At 38.3% G+C, this 13,942-nt stretch overlaps 1 protein-coding gene across 4 annotated transcripts in view; it reads left to right on the top strand.

Annotated features, from left to right (window-relative positions):
• Positions 1-12,195, top strand: part of ZC3H7A (zinc finger CCCH-type containing 7A) — a 32,973-nt gene extending 20,778 nt beyond the window's left edge. For all 4 annotated transcript variants that reach the window (XM_054589585.1, XM_054589586.1, XM_054589583.1 and 1 more), the window contains 11 exons: positions 327-488; positions 1,124-1,320; positions 1,603-1,703; positions 2,110-2,291; positions 2,710-2,786; positions 3,530-3,663; positions 4,073-4,178; positions 6,758-6,866; positions 8,392-8,525; positions 10,205-10,368; positions 11,311-12,195. In XM_054589585.1, coding sequence (XP_054445560.1) covers positions 327-488; positions 1,124-1,320; positions 1,603-1,703; positions 2,110-2,291; positions 2,710-2,786; positions 3,530-3,663; positions 4,073-4,178; positions 6,758-6,866; positions 8,392-8,525; positions 10,205-10,368; positions 11,311-11,500 — 1,556 coding nt within the window. In that variant the 3' untranslated portion in view covers positions 11,501-12,195. The remainder of the gene's footprint in view (positions 1-326; positions 489-1,123; positions 1,321-1,602; positions 1,704-2,109; positions 2,292-2,709; positions 2,787-3,529; positions 3,664-4,072; positions 4,179-6,757; positions 6,867-8,391; positions 8,526-10,204; positions 10,369-11,310) is intronic.
• The last annotated feature ends 1,747 nt before the right edge of the window (positions 12,196-13,942 follow it).

Raw genomic sequence — 13,942 nt, 5'->3', positions numbered from 1 at the left:
AAATACAATTTATTCCCCAATTCATTTTCTTTCTTATTTGTATATTTAATAGTGTTCATTATAAGCCATCAGAATTCCTATCCTAAAAGTTAAATAAGGGTATATATATTGGGAGGACTGGTGTTGAATAGAACTTTGTGTTATCTGACAAACAGCATAAAACACAAAAATTACTTTAGTAACTTGTTTACATTTTAGGGTTATGAAAATGGGATTTTTGTAGGAATTTAGTAATCAGTGAATCTGCTCACATCTGCTTGTAAGTGTACCTGTAAAATGAAATGATTTTTTGTGCATATGAACAATCCTTTTTACATCTTTTTCAGGCCCTAAATTAATGGATTTCACTTACCTTGCCAATACAGATCATAAATGTAAGAAAGATATTTTAATTGGTAGGATAAAGAATGTTGAAGATAAATCATGGAAAAAAATACGCCCAAGACCAACAAAAACAAATTATGAAGGACCTTATTATATATGTAAAGGTATGTACTATGATTATTTAATTAGTGTACATTACAGAAGTGATAAATGATGTGCTGCATTTATTATAATGGTTCCAGGATTAGTGTTACTAAAAATGTTTAGAGTTAATGGCAAGTTCCTTGGGTTGAGACATTATTATTTTTTAATTATTTTTATCTTGGTTTTAAACTTTTTATGTGGTGTATATTTTGTAGCCATTTATGGAAACAGGACTTTAACTAGGTTTTAAACAGAGACTGTCTCAAACTTTAAGTTCTATGGCTATGTCTATACAGACTCAGAACACTGAACTATGGCTTTGAAAATACTGTTTTTTAAGATGCTTTGTCAAGAACTTAGTATTTTTATTTTGTTAAGCCAGTTTATCTGAACAAACTTTGTTTCTGAATGATTATTAAAACGTAGATCAAGGCTTCTTTTTTCCTTTCTGGAAAAAAAAATTTATACTTGTGCTTTTTTTTTTTTTTATAAGAGTTAATACTATCTCTGGATAATAACACAGGTATCAGTGTTTGAAGCTCTCCGTGTATTGTTATGAAAATTCAAATGATGCCCTAAATGTGCTCAATATTCATTGGCTTTGATAAACCAATGGTCCACGTTGTAAATGAATTTTAATTCTCTGTCTTTGTAGATGTTGCTGCTGAAGAAGAATGTAGATATTCAGGCCACTGCACATTTGCTTATTGCCAAGAAGAGATAGATGTCTGGACACTGGAACGGAAAGGGGCATTCAGTAGAGAGGCTTTCTTTGGTGGCAATGGAAAGATCAACCTTACCGTATTCAAACTTCTGCAAGAGCATCTTGGAGAATTTATATTCCTTTGTGAGGTGCTGTCTCCACACCTTATATTCTTCTGTAATATTGGTGACAGTTTCTGACTTACAAGCGCAAAAGTATAAAGTACTTAGTACAAGTCCTGCTATATGATAAATCATTCACTTGGCAATGGCAGCTCCTACCATAATCCAAGAGATGATAATGAATATTAGTTGGTATCAACATATAATGTATAAGTATGTAATAATATTGAAACTAAGAAGTATTCAGGGTATGAAAGTTATATTTTACATTATGTTTTTGTGATAATTTTTCTTCTCTGTCTGTTCCAGAAATGTTTTGATCATAAGCCTAGAATGATCAGTAAAAGAAATAAAGATAATTCTACTTCTTGTTCTCACCCGGTTACAAAGCATGAGTTTCAAGACAATAAGTATGTTGGCAGTTTCTAATTTTCATAGTGACAAAATAGATTATTTTCTTAGTTTCAAATAAAACCAAACTGTTATCTGCCCAGGCATTCCCCATCTCCTTTTGTTGAAAGATAATGACTATTTAAAAATGTCTGTTAGTAGATTTTGCTGGGAGTTTTTAAATGAATTATTAAATTATTTAATACCAAAAAACATTGATTTTTAGCTGCCCATGACATGGATTTAGGTATTTTATGATTTAATGTATAACTATTCTCCCCCCCAATTATCCAGTAATTGTATACAGTGGTTTATTTTTCTGATAAAGACTTAAAAGGTATTTTTAGTCTAAACTTGACATTATATATATATTTTTTTAAATTTATAGCACAACAATATTAAAATGTCACTCCACTTTCATTTTAGGTGCCTTGTTCACATTTTGCGAGAGACAACAGTAAAATACTCCAAAATACGCCCTTTTAATGATCAATGTCACCTTGATTTATGTCGACATGAGGTTCGATATGGCTGTTTAAGGGAAGATGAGTGTTTTTATGCTCACAGTCTTGTAGAATTGAAAGTCTGGATACTGCAAAATGAAACAGGTAGATATGTGTGTGTGTGATTGAGACATGTCTCCAGAGCAGTCTGGGTTTCCAGGAGCAGCCTCTGGGCCCCTTCTCCATCACCCTGATGTGGCAGCCCTATTGATTTTTACCTTGAGCTTTAAAGTGTGCAGTCACTTTTCATTTTTACAGTGGCCTGTTTTCAGTATGGACCCATCTAATTAATTGCTGGTATAAGTCCATTCATGTAGTTAGGTTTTGTGAGAAACATTCCTTAGAAAGCACCAAGAGCTCTACTTCAAAATAATTCCATTTTGAAAGAGGCGCATGATGTTCATTCCTCTTTATTGGGAGAATACACTGTGTGGGAATAATGAGGGAACGGAGTCTGACTGTGACCTGATAGGTGGACTGTTACTACAGACAGAACATAACAGAAGGCTTGTACATTTCCCAGGTATCTCACACGATGCTATTGCTCAAGAATCTAAACGATACTGGCAAAATTTGGAAGCAAACGTACCTGGAGCTCAGGTATTTTCCCTTGTGTACTTTCTGCATTTGAGATCTTTCTGGAATGGCCAAATGGATATTAATTGTTGGCAAAGGCAGTTCATACTTGCAGTCCTCTACTTTCTTAATGTCTGTTGAGTTGAGGAATTCTTACTGTGAAAAAAAATTCTGAATTTTAGTCATCATAAAAATTAGGCATCCCATCATACCTGCCAGAAATATAGGACACAATTTTCTTATTCAACCTAATTGACAGGACAGTTGGGTACTTGGGCTTTGGGGATTCTACTGTTGTGCAAAGGAATCATTTTAAGACTTCATAATTAATATTAATTGGTATAAGTATATAATACATAAGTATGTAATCATACTGAAACTAAGAAATTTTAGGGGTACAAAAGTTATATTCTATACTATGTAAGGGAGTTAGACTGTGGCTGTAGTTTTACTTCCCATCTGGCAAAACTGCTTTATTCACTATCTCCCCTGCCACCCAAAAAACTTCAGTCAGCAATTCCAGGGCTGACTTTCATAAATTGAAGTTTGGTGTCTCTAATCTGCCTTTTAGTCATATTTTCTTGCATTTGGGTAGAGAATTGGAAATTTAGTTATCAGGTTGTATATATTAATGGTCAAATCATCAAACCAGACAAAAAGAGAAATTGTGTGCTATTGTGAAAAATAAATTACATGGTGATTCATTATATTGTTTTCAGAAAACTGGTTTTCTGATAAAATTAAAACTGATCTTTTAATTGTTTAAGGTACCTGGCAATCAAATAATGCCTGGATCTCTTAATATGAAGATAAAATTTGTGTGTGCTCAGTGTCTGAGAAATGGTCAAGTCATTGAACCAGACAAAAACAGAAAATACTGTAGTGCAAAAGCAAGGCATTCGTAAGTAGCATGTGTGTGGAAACAATACCTATTTCATAATGATCTGTTTCATAGGTATAAAATCATATATGTAAGAAAAGATTAAGACTTTGAAGAGAGAAGGGGAAAAGTAGGTAATTTAGGAGTAATTACAAAGCACAAGGGAAGAGATTTTTAGGCTTTAGTAGCTAAGAATTCAACAAAATTCAAGTGTTTTTCTTGTATTTTATCAATTCTTTGTTTAGGAGTGGTAGGGAATGTTTGTTTACGAATATCAACAGGAAATGAAATGACAGCATCATAAGGCGTTTCTTTTAGAAGGGTTGAGGAAAAAATCTCTGGTCCTTTAGGTACAAACTTCGTACCTGTCCCTTTATATTATGCCTTTTGCCAGTGTGTCTTTGTTTTTTCTGAACTCCATTTTTCTTAGGTGGACCAAAGATCGTCGTGCGATGAGAGTGATGTCTGTTGAACGTAAGAAGTGGATGAACATCCGTCCTCTCCCCACAAAGAAACAAATGCCTTTACAGTTTGATGTACATACGTAATTTTTAAGCCACTTTTTTTTTATTAGGCATTTCAAATTATTAGAAAGTAGTAATTCAGATTGAAACTGGCACCCTTTAAATAATGCTCATTCATCGTAATAAGGAAATTTAAATGAGCCTCTCTTTTTTCCTTCCCTTTAGTATGTGTGTAATTCTGGGACAGCTTTCAGATGGATTGGAATTTTAGTAGTTACTTGGAAAAAGTAAATAGAGAATCAAGAAAGAGAGGCTTGGGAAACACTTATGGGCATGCTTGACCTTATTTTTTCAGATGAATTACTTTTGGGAGGGAATGGAAGAGAATTTCATTTAAATTTGATTCCTAGCTTTGCTATCAAACCCAAGGCCTTCTGTATTATTATGAATGCTGTGGGTGAGTTGTTTTTTTTACCATGCCTGTTTCTTTCACTGAAGCAATGGATACTGAAAGATACCCTACTTGGTAGGATCTTCTAAAAATAACCCGAAGGAAAAATGCTCAACATCAGAGGAATTGTTCTTCAAAACGCTTAGAATTAAAATGCGAGACCAACTTAAAGTTAGGATAGTACTTTCATTCAGGAGGTGGCATGTTTTACCTCAGTACACTCTGGTGCCTTCCATGGTCTTGAAGATGATTGTTCAAGCATACCCTGTGAGCTGGCTCTGGCCTGTCCTCCACACGAGGGAGTGGGTCTAGAGAGAGCCTGGAGGGCTTTCACTGCATCTGTTAATGAACAGGGACACTGGCCTAATGACAGGTTGTGAACTTTCTGCCCCAATGGGAGAAATATGGAGAGAACTTTTTGCCCAGAGAAGCAGGTCAGATGGATTGCAGAGTCTCCTGGGTAAAGGAAGTCCCCCTCTCTGAGTTGTCAGAGTTGAGGGAGAAACAGCTTAATTTCCCATGACCCAGAGTACTTTGCATTTTGTAAAACTTACACAGGTTACAAGGTCAGTCTTGGAAGGAGGTGGTGTGTTTGTGCTTCATCCACAGTGGTTTCAGACTCCTAGATTTGGGTGATTTCATCAGTGGGATATGCAGGAGGGGAAGAAGAGTGATTGGAACCATTGATATCTTGGGCTTTAAAAGATGGAGGAGGTTATGGGTATATTCCTTAATATTTTGTTTAAACAAAAATGACTGAGAACAATTCTAGTTCATGTGGCAGCTTCTTAGGACTGCTGGTCATTCTGAAATCTCAGACGTGGTGCACTGCTGTATAATGTTGTAGTAGCTTATTTCTTCTTCTTTTTCTACCATGCTAGAGATTGCTCAGGGATCCTTTTTGTAAAAGAAGAAATAATACTGTGTGTGTGTGTATGTGTGTAGACAGTGTGGTGAGGTGGAAGGAGCATAGGCTTCAGAGTCTGCCAGAAGGGTCCTGGTCAAGTTACTCAGCCTCAGTTTGCTCATCTGTAAATGGAAATAATTACATTATAGGGAAGAGTACACAAGATGGTGTTATGTAAAAGCCCAGCACAGTGGCCGGCCTTCTCCTTTGTCTTCTCTTCTCCCTGCTCCTATCATTGAGCTTTAAAGACTATGGTAAATGTTTCCCTAGTACCTAGTGGGATTTGACTGGGTGAAGAATATAATAAAATCAGTCGTGAATGTTTTATTCACGACTGATTTAATATAGAAGATTCTAAGGGGCGGAGTTACTGGCCTTGGTCCAAGGAAGAAAACAGTGTTCAGGGCACTGTGTTAGATTTTTAGCCCAAACAGATGCTAAGTATCTAATATTATGTAAGCTAATATATAAAGCCAGCTCCTGTTGAAATACAAATAAACTAAGATAAGCTAACAATTGTACTAGGATTTATACTCTTATAAAGACAAGTGTATTCATGATATTTAAGAATGAGCTCTCGGTGATGGAGATTTTCTTAGTTCTTCATAGTCTCCAAGATTCCTAATTAGGGAAGTTTGCATTGTGCTGATTGCTATCACTTTACTTTCCTACCAGTAACATTGTATTTACTTCATGCAATAAAAATGTAAATAACAAGTATTATTTGAATGCCATGTACAACTGGACAGCTTGGTTAGCATAATAATTGTCTTCAGAAAAATGCATATCTAGTGAGCGATGGCCAAGGTTTGCTTCCATTGTTGGTTATTAGGAAGCTAAATGTCCAAGATTTTTTTTGACACTGCTTAATACCTTTGGAGTAGTCTGCAGTTTCTTGACTGCTTCCCAGGTGTTGAAAAGGAGGCATCCTGGGTGGTAGGTAGGGGAGAGTAGGAACTGTCAGACTGAGGGGCCAGAGATCTCCATTTGGGATAAAAATAGTCTGCTATGTTAAAAGCAGATACTCTGAATAAGTGAGTTTGTAGACATTCATACTCCAGTTCCATACTTTCTTTTGAAAATTTTCTTTTGAAAATTTTTGAAATAGAAATCTTAATATTAATCTCATCTCATGTATTTTGGGCTTACAGTCAGTTTGAATAGAATCAAATCTTATTTTTAAATTACATTACTCAGCATTAGCATAGATAATAATGCTTATTTTGCTTAAATGTAAAAATTAGGCAGCTTTACTAAGTGTACTCTGTCCTATATTCATATTTTTTAATACAGCTGTGCAATCATATTGCTTCTGGGAAAAAATGTCAGTATGTTGGAAACTGCTCTTTTGCTCATAGTCCTGAGGAACGAGAAGTGTGGACATACATGAAGGAGAATGGGAGTAAGTTGATGTTTTAACTGTGGCCTTGACATCCATGAAATTTAGCTTGCTTGAAAGTTTTTTTCCTCTCTGAAAATATACCAACTTGCCATAAACACAGACAGCAGTTTGCATCTGAAGCAATTGTCCCATTTTATTAGTGGAGCAGAGTCTGACATCTGATCTGTGCTTAGGTCAAATATGGGTACAGATCTATAGGTTTACATCTATTCATGTTGTAGATGTCTTCCTGAGTAATGAATGGTCTGGGAAAGTTTGGTCCTTCCATGGCTGCTCAAATCAGATCGTCTGCTCCTCTTGTGAATAGTCATCATGATTTCATCAGATTAGAATCGAAGGTTTCTTCACGGAGCCCTTACTGGCCCAGATTCAAAGGCCCAAAGAGAGAAAGTCTGTGTTGGTCAAACTTCTAGTTAGGTTACTGTGGGAGTCTTTGAAAGGAGCCTCAGACAACTTTTCACTTGAGCTGAAAATTTTTTATTACAAGGATCATTGTTCTTTAATCTTAACAGAGGGAAAGTTATGCACAGTTTAAGATCTGCAATTTCTGGATTACAAGAACCAATCAGATTTAAGCATGTCACATGCTATGTTTCAACCATGTCAAAATTCAGTGACTTGAGTGGATGGGACCCTTCTTCACTGTCATGCTTGGAGTAGGGACATAACAGTAATGGGATAAATTTGGCCACACATACTCCTTTCCCCTGGTGACATTGACAATATCTGGAGACATTTTTATTGTCAGGACTTTTGGGAATGTGTTACTGGCATCTAGTAGGGGGAATCCAGGGATTTTGTTAAACATTCTACAGTGCACACAGGACAGCGCCCAACAGCAGAGTTACCCAGCCCAGAATGCCAGCAGGGCTGAGGGTGAGAAACCTGGTAATGCAGAGTGCACCTGCTCTTACATAGGAAGCACCTTGTAGCCACTGCCCAGGACCGGGCCACGGTTGTGTTACTGTAAATTGCAGCCTAGCATGTCAGTGCTTTGGGACTGTGGCTTGACTGTGGACCCCCATCAGGGTCAGAATCTCAGTCCCGACAGTAGTATGTTCTCCTCTTTCTCAGTAAGCAGTGAGGAGCGTATCAGCTCCAGGCTCCCCCCAACTGTGTAAGTAGCTTGTGTGGTTATGGCAGCGATAACAAGTGTTCAATGTGGGCACCATAAAGCTGTGCAGAGCCTTTTTTTCCACTGGTAGCTTTATAATGGTTTCTTAATTTTACCCCCCTCCTCCCACCCCATCCCAAAAGTGTCTTGTAAATGCAGGGAGGAGTTAATTAATCTTGAAAACTAATGTTTGTGGTCTAACAGTCCTGAATTAGATTCTTGCCTATGGTAGTTCACCTGCTGCTTGGACATGGACTGTCTCTCCCTGTCTAATATAATCAGTCTTCATTCAGCCTCTTGCTTTCCTTTTGAAAATGTATGCCGACTGATACAAAAAGTATGCATGACCTTGTGTTTATTTAAATGGTGTATTTAAATCTCCACTGCTGAAAGTGATTCATTTTGCTTTAGTACAAGATATGGAGCAGTTTTATGAACTCTGGCTAAAAAGTCAAAAAAATGAAAAAAGTGATGATGTAGCCAGTCAGTCCAACAAGGATAATGGAAAACAAATTCACATGCCAACAGATTACGCTGAAGTTACTGTAAGTACCGTTGCCGTGTCATCTTTCCTTTGCTTCCGAGTGGTAGAAGGAACCTTTTTTCACCCCTACTTTCTCCAAAACCTGGCTCTGCCACATACTCCCCGTCCTTTTCTGGAATCTTCATCTTCTTTCTCCAGTGGTCTGCTGCTGTCTTAGCTTAAGTCTATTCATTCTAAAATCCTTTTCTTGATCCTCTTTCTGACTTTGGAGCCAGAGAATTTCACATCTAAGTCCTGGTTCCTTTCTTACTAGTCTGGGTAGATTAACCATCTACTAGCGGGGTTGTTATGATGGAGAAGTGAAATATGAGTCTGTACACTCATCCCAGTGCTAGGCCACAGGAAGGTGCTCAGGAAATGTAGCCCTCTTGCCTGCCGGGCCTCTCATTCCCTCCTTACTCGCCTGCAGTCTGGCCTCTGTCTCCAGGGTTCTATAGAGACATTAAGTCACCTGTGGTCTTTTACTACTGTGTTTTCTTCGAAAATTTTCAGAAAACTAAGGAAGGTAATATAATGAATATTTTGAGCCCACTATCCCAAGTGAAGTGATGTTAACAGTTTGTTGTATTTGCTTCTGTAAAATAAATAAATGTTACAGATAAAGTTGGAAACCCATTTGTCCCCCTTCCCAGAGGGCCCAGATTAGGTGTGTATTTTTCCAGGCCATGTGTACATATCTTTGACATATTTACTCCTAATCTGTAGTTCTGCCTGGCATGTTTTTTAAATTGACGTAGATCTATGTGTTATTTTGCTACTTGTTTCTTGTTTTGGTTTTTTTTGGCCCTTCTCCATATGGATTCAGTGTGATCCAGGCCATGTCCATGTCCTGGCCTTGCCCGGTGCCTCTGCTTGTGTTACACCCTGTGCATCTGCCCTCTCTGCCAAGGCTTTGCTTTGATTCCCTTGCCACCTCTTCTTAAGTCCTCCTTGGGTTCTCAGAGAAGGGCCACCCACACTTGGTGGGTCATGAGATCTACCTGGGGTGTTTAGTAAGATAGATTCTCAGCTGTATCCCAGATGTATTGGGTCAGAATCTCATGGGAAGTCTCCAGACACTATTCTTATGCAGTGTTGCAATGATCCTTACACAGGGCATTTGGGAAATGCTCAGACACTTAAAGCTTGCATCTTTGGTAGCTCTTACCTTCCATGATAGCAGAGAGCCTTCTCTGTATGTCTGTGTCCCAGGGGCAGCGTCTTCCTGGTATGGCACAAACCCATGTCCCTAGTAGGGGATCCATTCATGTGCACTGAACCGAGTTGCTGCCTTCTGCAATTTGCAAGCCCTGGACTTTCACATTTTTTCTGCTTTTCCTCATGGTTTTACTCCTTGGAGTCCTTGTTTGAACCTGGCCCTTGTCCTCCTCACAGACATCCTCGTTTGCACGCTAACTCCTATAACTTCCTTGCCATAGGCTTCCCAGACCTGGCTGGATGCATCGCCCCCACTCTCTGCTTCCTATGCTATGGCACGCTTCCCAGTGTTGGCACCCTTTCCTTGGTCCTGTTTCTTAATTTGAGTTTTATGGTTTTGCCTGGCTCTCCCATTACATGGGCTCCTCAAGAACAGAGTCGGGGCCTTAGGCTGGGTGGTTTCTAGTCTTCCTGGTGCCCTGACCGTGTTTGAAGGACACACAGGCAACACCTGCTGATGGAACACATGTTTTGTGCTTTTAGGTGGACTTCCACTGTTGGATGTGTGGGAAGAACTGTAACAGTGAGAAGCAGTGGCAAGACCACATCTCCTCAGAGAAGCACAAAGAGAAGGTTTTCCACACTGAAGACGACCAGTACTGCTGGCAGCACCGGTTTCCAACAGGATATTTTAGTATTTGTGATAGGTACGTAGGTTTGTTAAATTTCCCATATGAAAACTGCAGGTCTCACATGACCTTGATGGTCATTAGACAGAGAATATCTGGGTGATAAGCCTTCTAATATTGGAGTCTTAGATTTCAACTCTAGTTGCTCTCTGAGCATTTCTTCTTCTCTGGCTACTTGAAAAGATTTAGTAGTTTGCTGATACCAGTTTGAAATGTCTTAAGATAACTGAATAGAGAAGTATGTTTATTCGAGTTTGCCCAGACAGTGTTTGCGTTCCAAGCCGTGATTATCTAACCCTTCACCACAACCTTTCTTGTCATAAATGTTCATCAGTTTTGAAACTGCCTTTCAATATTTCAAGTGTAAATCTGAAGCTTACTCAGGTCAAAGAAGAATGTATCACTGCTGTGTTTACTCAGAAAATTGTTCAATAGCAAATGAGATAATTTTGAGTTGCTCCTCATTTTGTTAAAACACTGTTGGTGTTTAGTTTCCAAATTTAGATCCATGTGATTCTTAAAACTATTGAAGGGAGCTTTTACTTAATGTCACTTCTGATTTCTTGACACTGCATAAGGAAGGATTGTAGTCATGTCCCCCCGCCCCCGCCCCCATTCAACAGTATTTTTCCTTTTTTTTTTTTAATGAGTTCAGTTTTTTTTTTTTACCAGATTACAAAATCAGGAAAAGATTATTTTAATCAATTTATCTAAAGATATATTTGTTTTAAGAAAATGTTTGAATTGTAGCAGTAAAACAGTATTTTTCACTGAATACATTTAAGTAGCCTAAAGTACCAATTTCTCTCTTGTGGATGTCAGGGCTATAAAATATCCATTTTTCGAGGTTTAAGATTTTGAACTAAATTCTTTATGCTAATCATAAAACTAGTAAAGTGTACATTTTAAGATTTTCGTAAACAACTTGTGGACGCTTATAAAGCTGACTTGTCCTGACAGGTATATGAATGGTACCTGCACAGAAGGAAGCAGCTGTAAATTTGCACATGGAAATGCTGAACTTCATGAATGGGAAGAAAGAAGAGATGCTCTAAAGATGAAACTGAACAAAGCAAGAAAAGATCACTTAATTGCCCCAAATGATAATGACTTTGGAAAATATAGTTTTTTGTTTAAAGATTTAAACTAATATGCTGGCTTTTATGTATGTTACTTAATCAGAGCATTGACCAGAAAAATTGAAAGTGTTCTAAGGAACGTAGCAGAAGAGCTGCAGATTTTCTGCTTGTATTGGCGTCTATCCTCCCTCCTGAGCAGCAACCCACAGTAGGTAGGAAAACGGGCTGTTTAACAGATCTGGCCATGCTCTCACGGCACCATTGGCATCAAATGGCAAAGTGACTGCTACCCGGTTGCCCTCTGTTGAACAGACTTTTGGATGAAGTGTGTTGGGGAAGAGGATAAGTTTATGTCTAGGACAACTCCTTGAGATGGTCCTTCAGATAAAACCATGACTGGTGAGAGATTAAACGCTTGTACTAGGATCAGAACACATGATGAATGAAATTCTTTACACATTTTAAGCAGAATGAATTTGTTTAATATAATAAAGTTTGCTACTTATCTGTATGTAGGTTGCTAAAAAGGATTTTCTTAACTCAGATTTTAAGCCAGATAACCATTTAACACTAGTATACGTTAAATGGGGTATTTTTTTGTATTTGAATGTTTCACTATAATAAAGGAACTGAGGATAATGTGCATTGAGAATATTTTGAAAAATAATCAGCTGACTCAAATTTTATTTCTTGGTCTTTTGCTGTTTTAATGATGATTTTGAAAGATTAAACTTGTACTGTTGGTATTGTGTAGTGTATGGACCAATATTGCCTGTAATAAAGATTTTATATGTAGATATCTTTCACTTTTTGGTGTGATCCTTTCCCCGCAAAGAGTTGTTGAATCTGGGTAGTGAAGTCACAAGGTTTGATTTTTTTTTAATATCACTTTTATATAAGCTATTAGTAACAATGCAAAATTAAGGGACAAGGAAGCAATTTTCACTTCTATCCCACTCCCTAGATTTCAGTTGATAAGAGTCTTTTTTCCTCCTTCACCTGAGGATGGAGATATATGTATATATCTCTATCTCTGTATCTCATATATTCATATCACATAAATATATGATATATATAATTGATATATATGATATAAATATACGATTGATTTTATAAAGGTGGTGAAAGACAAATACCATATGATCTCACCTGTAAGTGGGACCTAATGAGCAAAACAAACAAAAGAGCAAAATAGAACTAGAGGCATAGGAACAAGGAACAGACTGACAGGGACAAGGGGTGGGGGAGTGGACAAGGGAGGAAAGAAGGGGATGGGCCTAAAGAACAAGAATAAATGACCCATAGATATGGACAACAGAGTGGGGATTGACTGGAGCAGAGCAGGGAAAAGCAATGGGAGAAAATTGGGACAACTGTAATGGAACAACAATAAAAATTGTTTAAAAAACAGAGGAAGGGAGAACTAGAAAGAGAGAATTACCAATGTGAAAGAGAAACATTGATTGGTTGCCCCCTGTGCACACCCTGACTGGGGACCGAACCAGCAACCTAGGTATGTGCCCTGACTGAGTACTGAACCAGCGACCTTTTAGAGTGCACAAGGACACTCCAGCCAACTGAGCCACACTGGCCAGGGCAAGAGCATTCTTTTGTTGATTGTCATAACAACTCTTCTAGGTGATCTTGTGTGTTTTGTTCAAATTGATGTTTAGCAAGGAGAATGGTCAGCTAAGATGTGGGCTGTGAGATTCCATGGAGACAAGTGTCGCTAGCACAACACCCTCAGTAGATACATTTGGTTGTTGAAAGACCACTGAAGGCATGGGCTGACAGAGAAAGAAAGGGTAAGCTGTCCTCTCGCAGACTAACCTGCTTCAGAGGCTGGAACGGAGTGAGCTAGGGAGAAGAGTCATTGTCAGGGTTTGGGGAGCAGCTACTCATGAGGACTTTGCCAGTTGAGAGTCCTTGTTGGGGGTGGGGTTTACAGAGAATGGCTGTCAGACTGAAGACAGTGATCAGTCAGGCTGTGATGTATCAACCCTTCAAACCCTCAGGCTAAATCACTTTTTCATGATGACCTTGAATGATTTAGGGTTTGAGGAAAACAGAAAAGGGGGTGTGTGCTGGTTGTGAGTGCAGCCATGGCGGAGAGAAGGGTGTAGCTGCAAGTAGTGAGATGAGAGAAGTAGAACATTTGGCATGATCAGGAGCTGCAGAGCGATAAGCAAGCCCCTGTGACTCCTTGAAGATTGTAGGAAAGACTGGTTTCCTCTCCAGTGTGGGAAGGCAGGGGAACCAGCTGTATTTGGCAGGTTCATTAGAAATGCATCTTATTTGCCAAATAATCTTCTAAGAGTGATGCTTTCTGTAGAATAGGTTGGCAATATTACCGTTCTTCTAGGCCTTCCTAGTTTGATGGTCTTCATTACATTTTTTTCTCTGTACTTTTCTCCCAGTCTACTTTTGTTTTCTTTTTCCAGGGAAATAGGAAATGTTAAAAAGTGGTCCCTGGTGCTGTTTAAGTTTACAGTTTAAAAGTTGGTTGTCTTGGC

This window comes from Pteronotus mesoamericanus, unplaced genomic scaffold, assembly GCF_021234165.1.
Source record: "Pteronotus mesoamericanus isolate MK-2021 breed Mesoamerican mustached bat unplaced genomic scaffold, CSHL_Meso_final scaffold_167, whole genome shotgun sequence".
Taxonomy (NCBI): domain Eukaryota; kingdom Metazoa; phylum Chordata; class Mammalia; order Chiroptera; family Mormoopidae; genus Pteronotus; species Pteronotus mesoamericanus.
The sequence above is the reverse complement of the archived record's forward strand: the minus strand, read 5'-3'. Positions and strand labels throughout refer to the sequence as shown.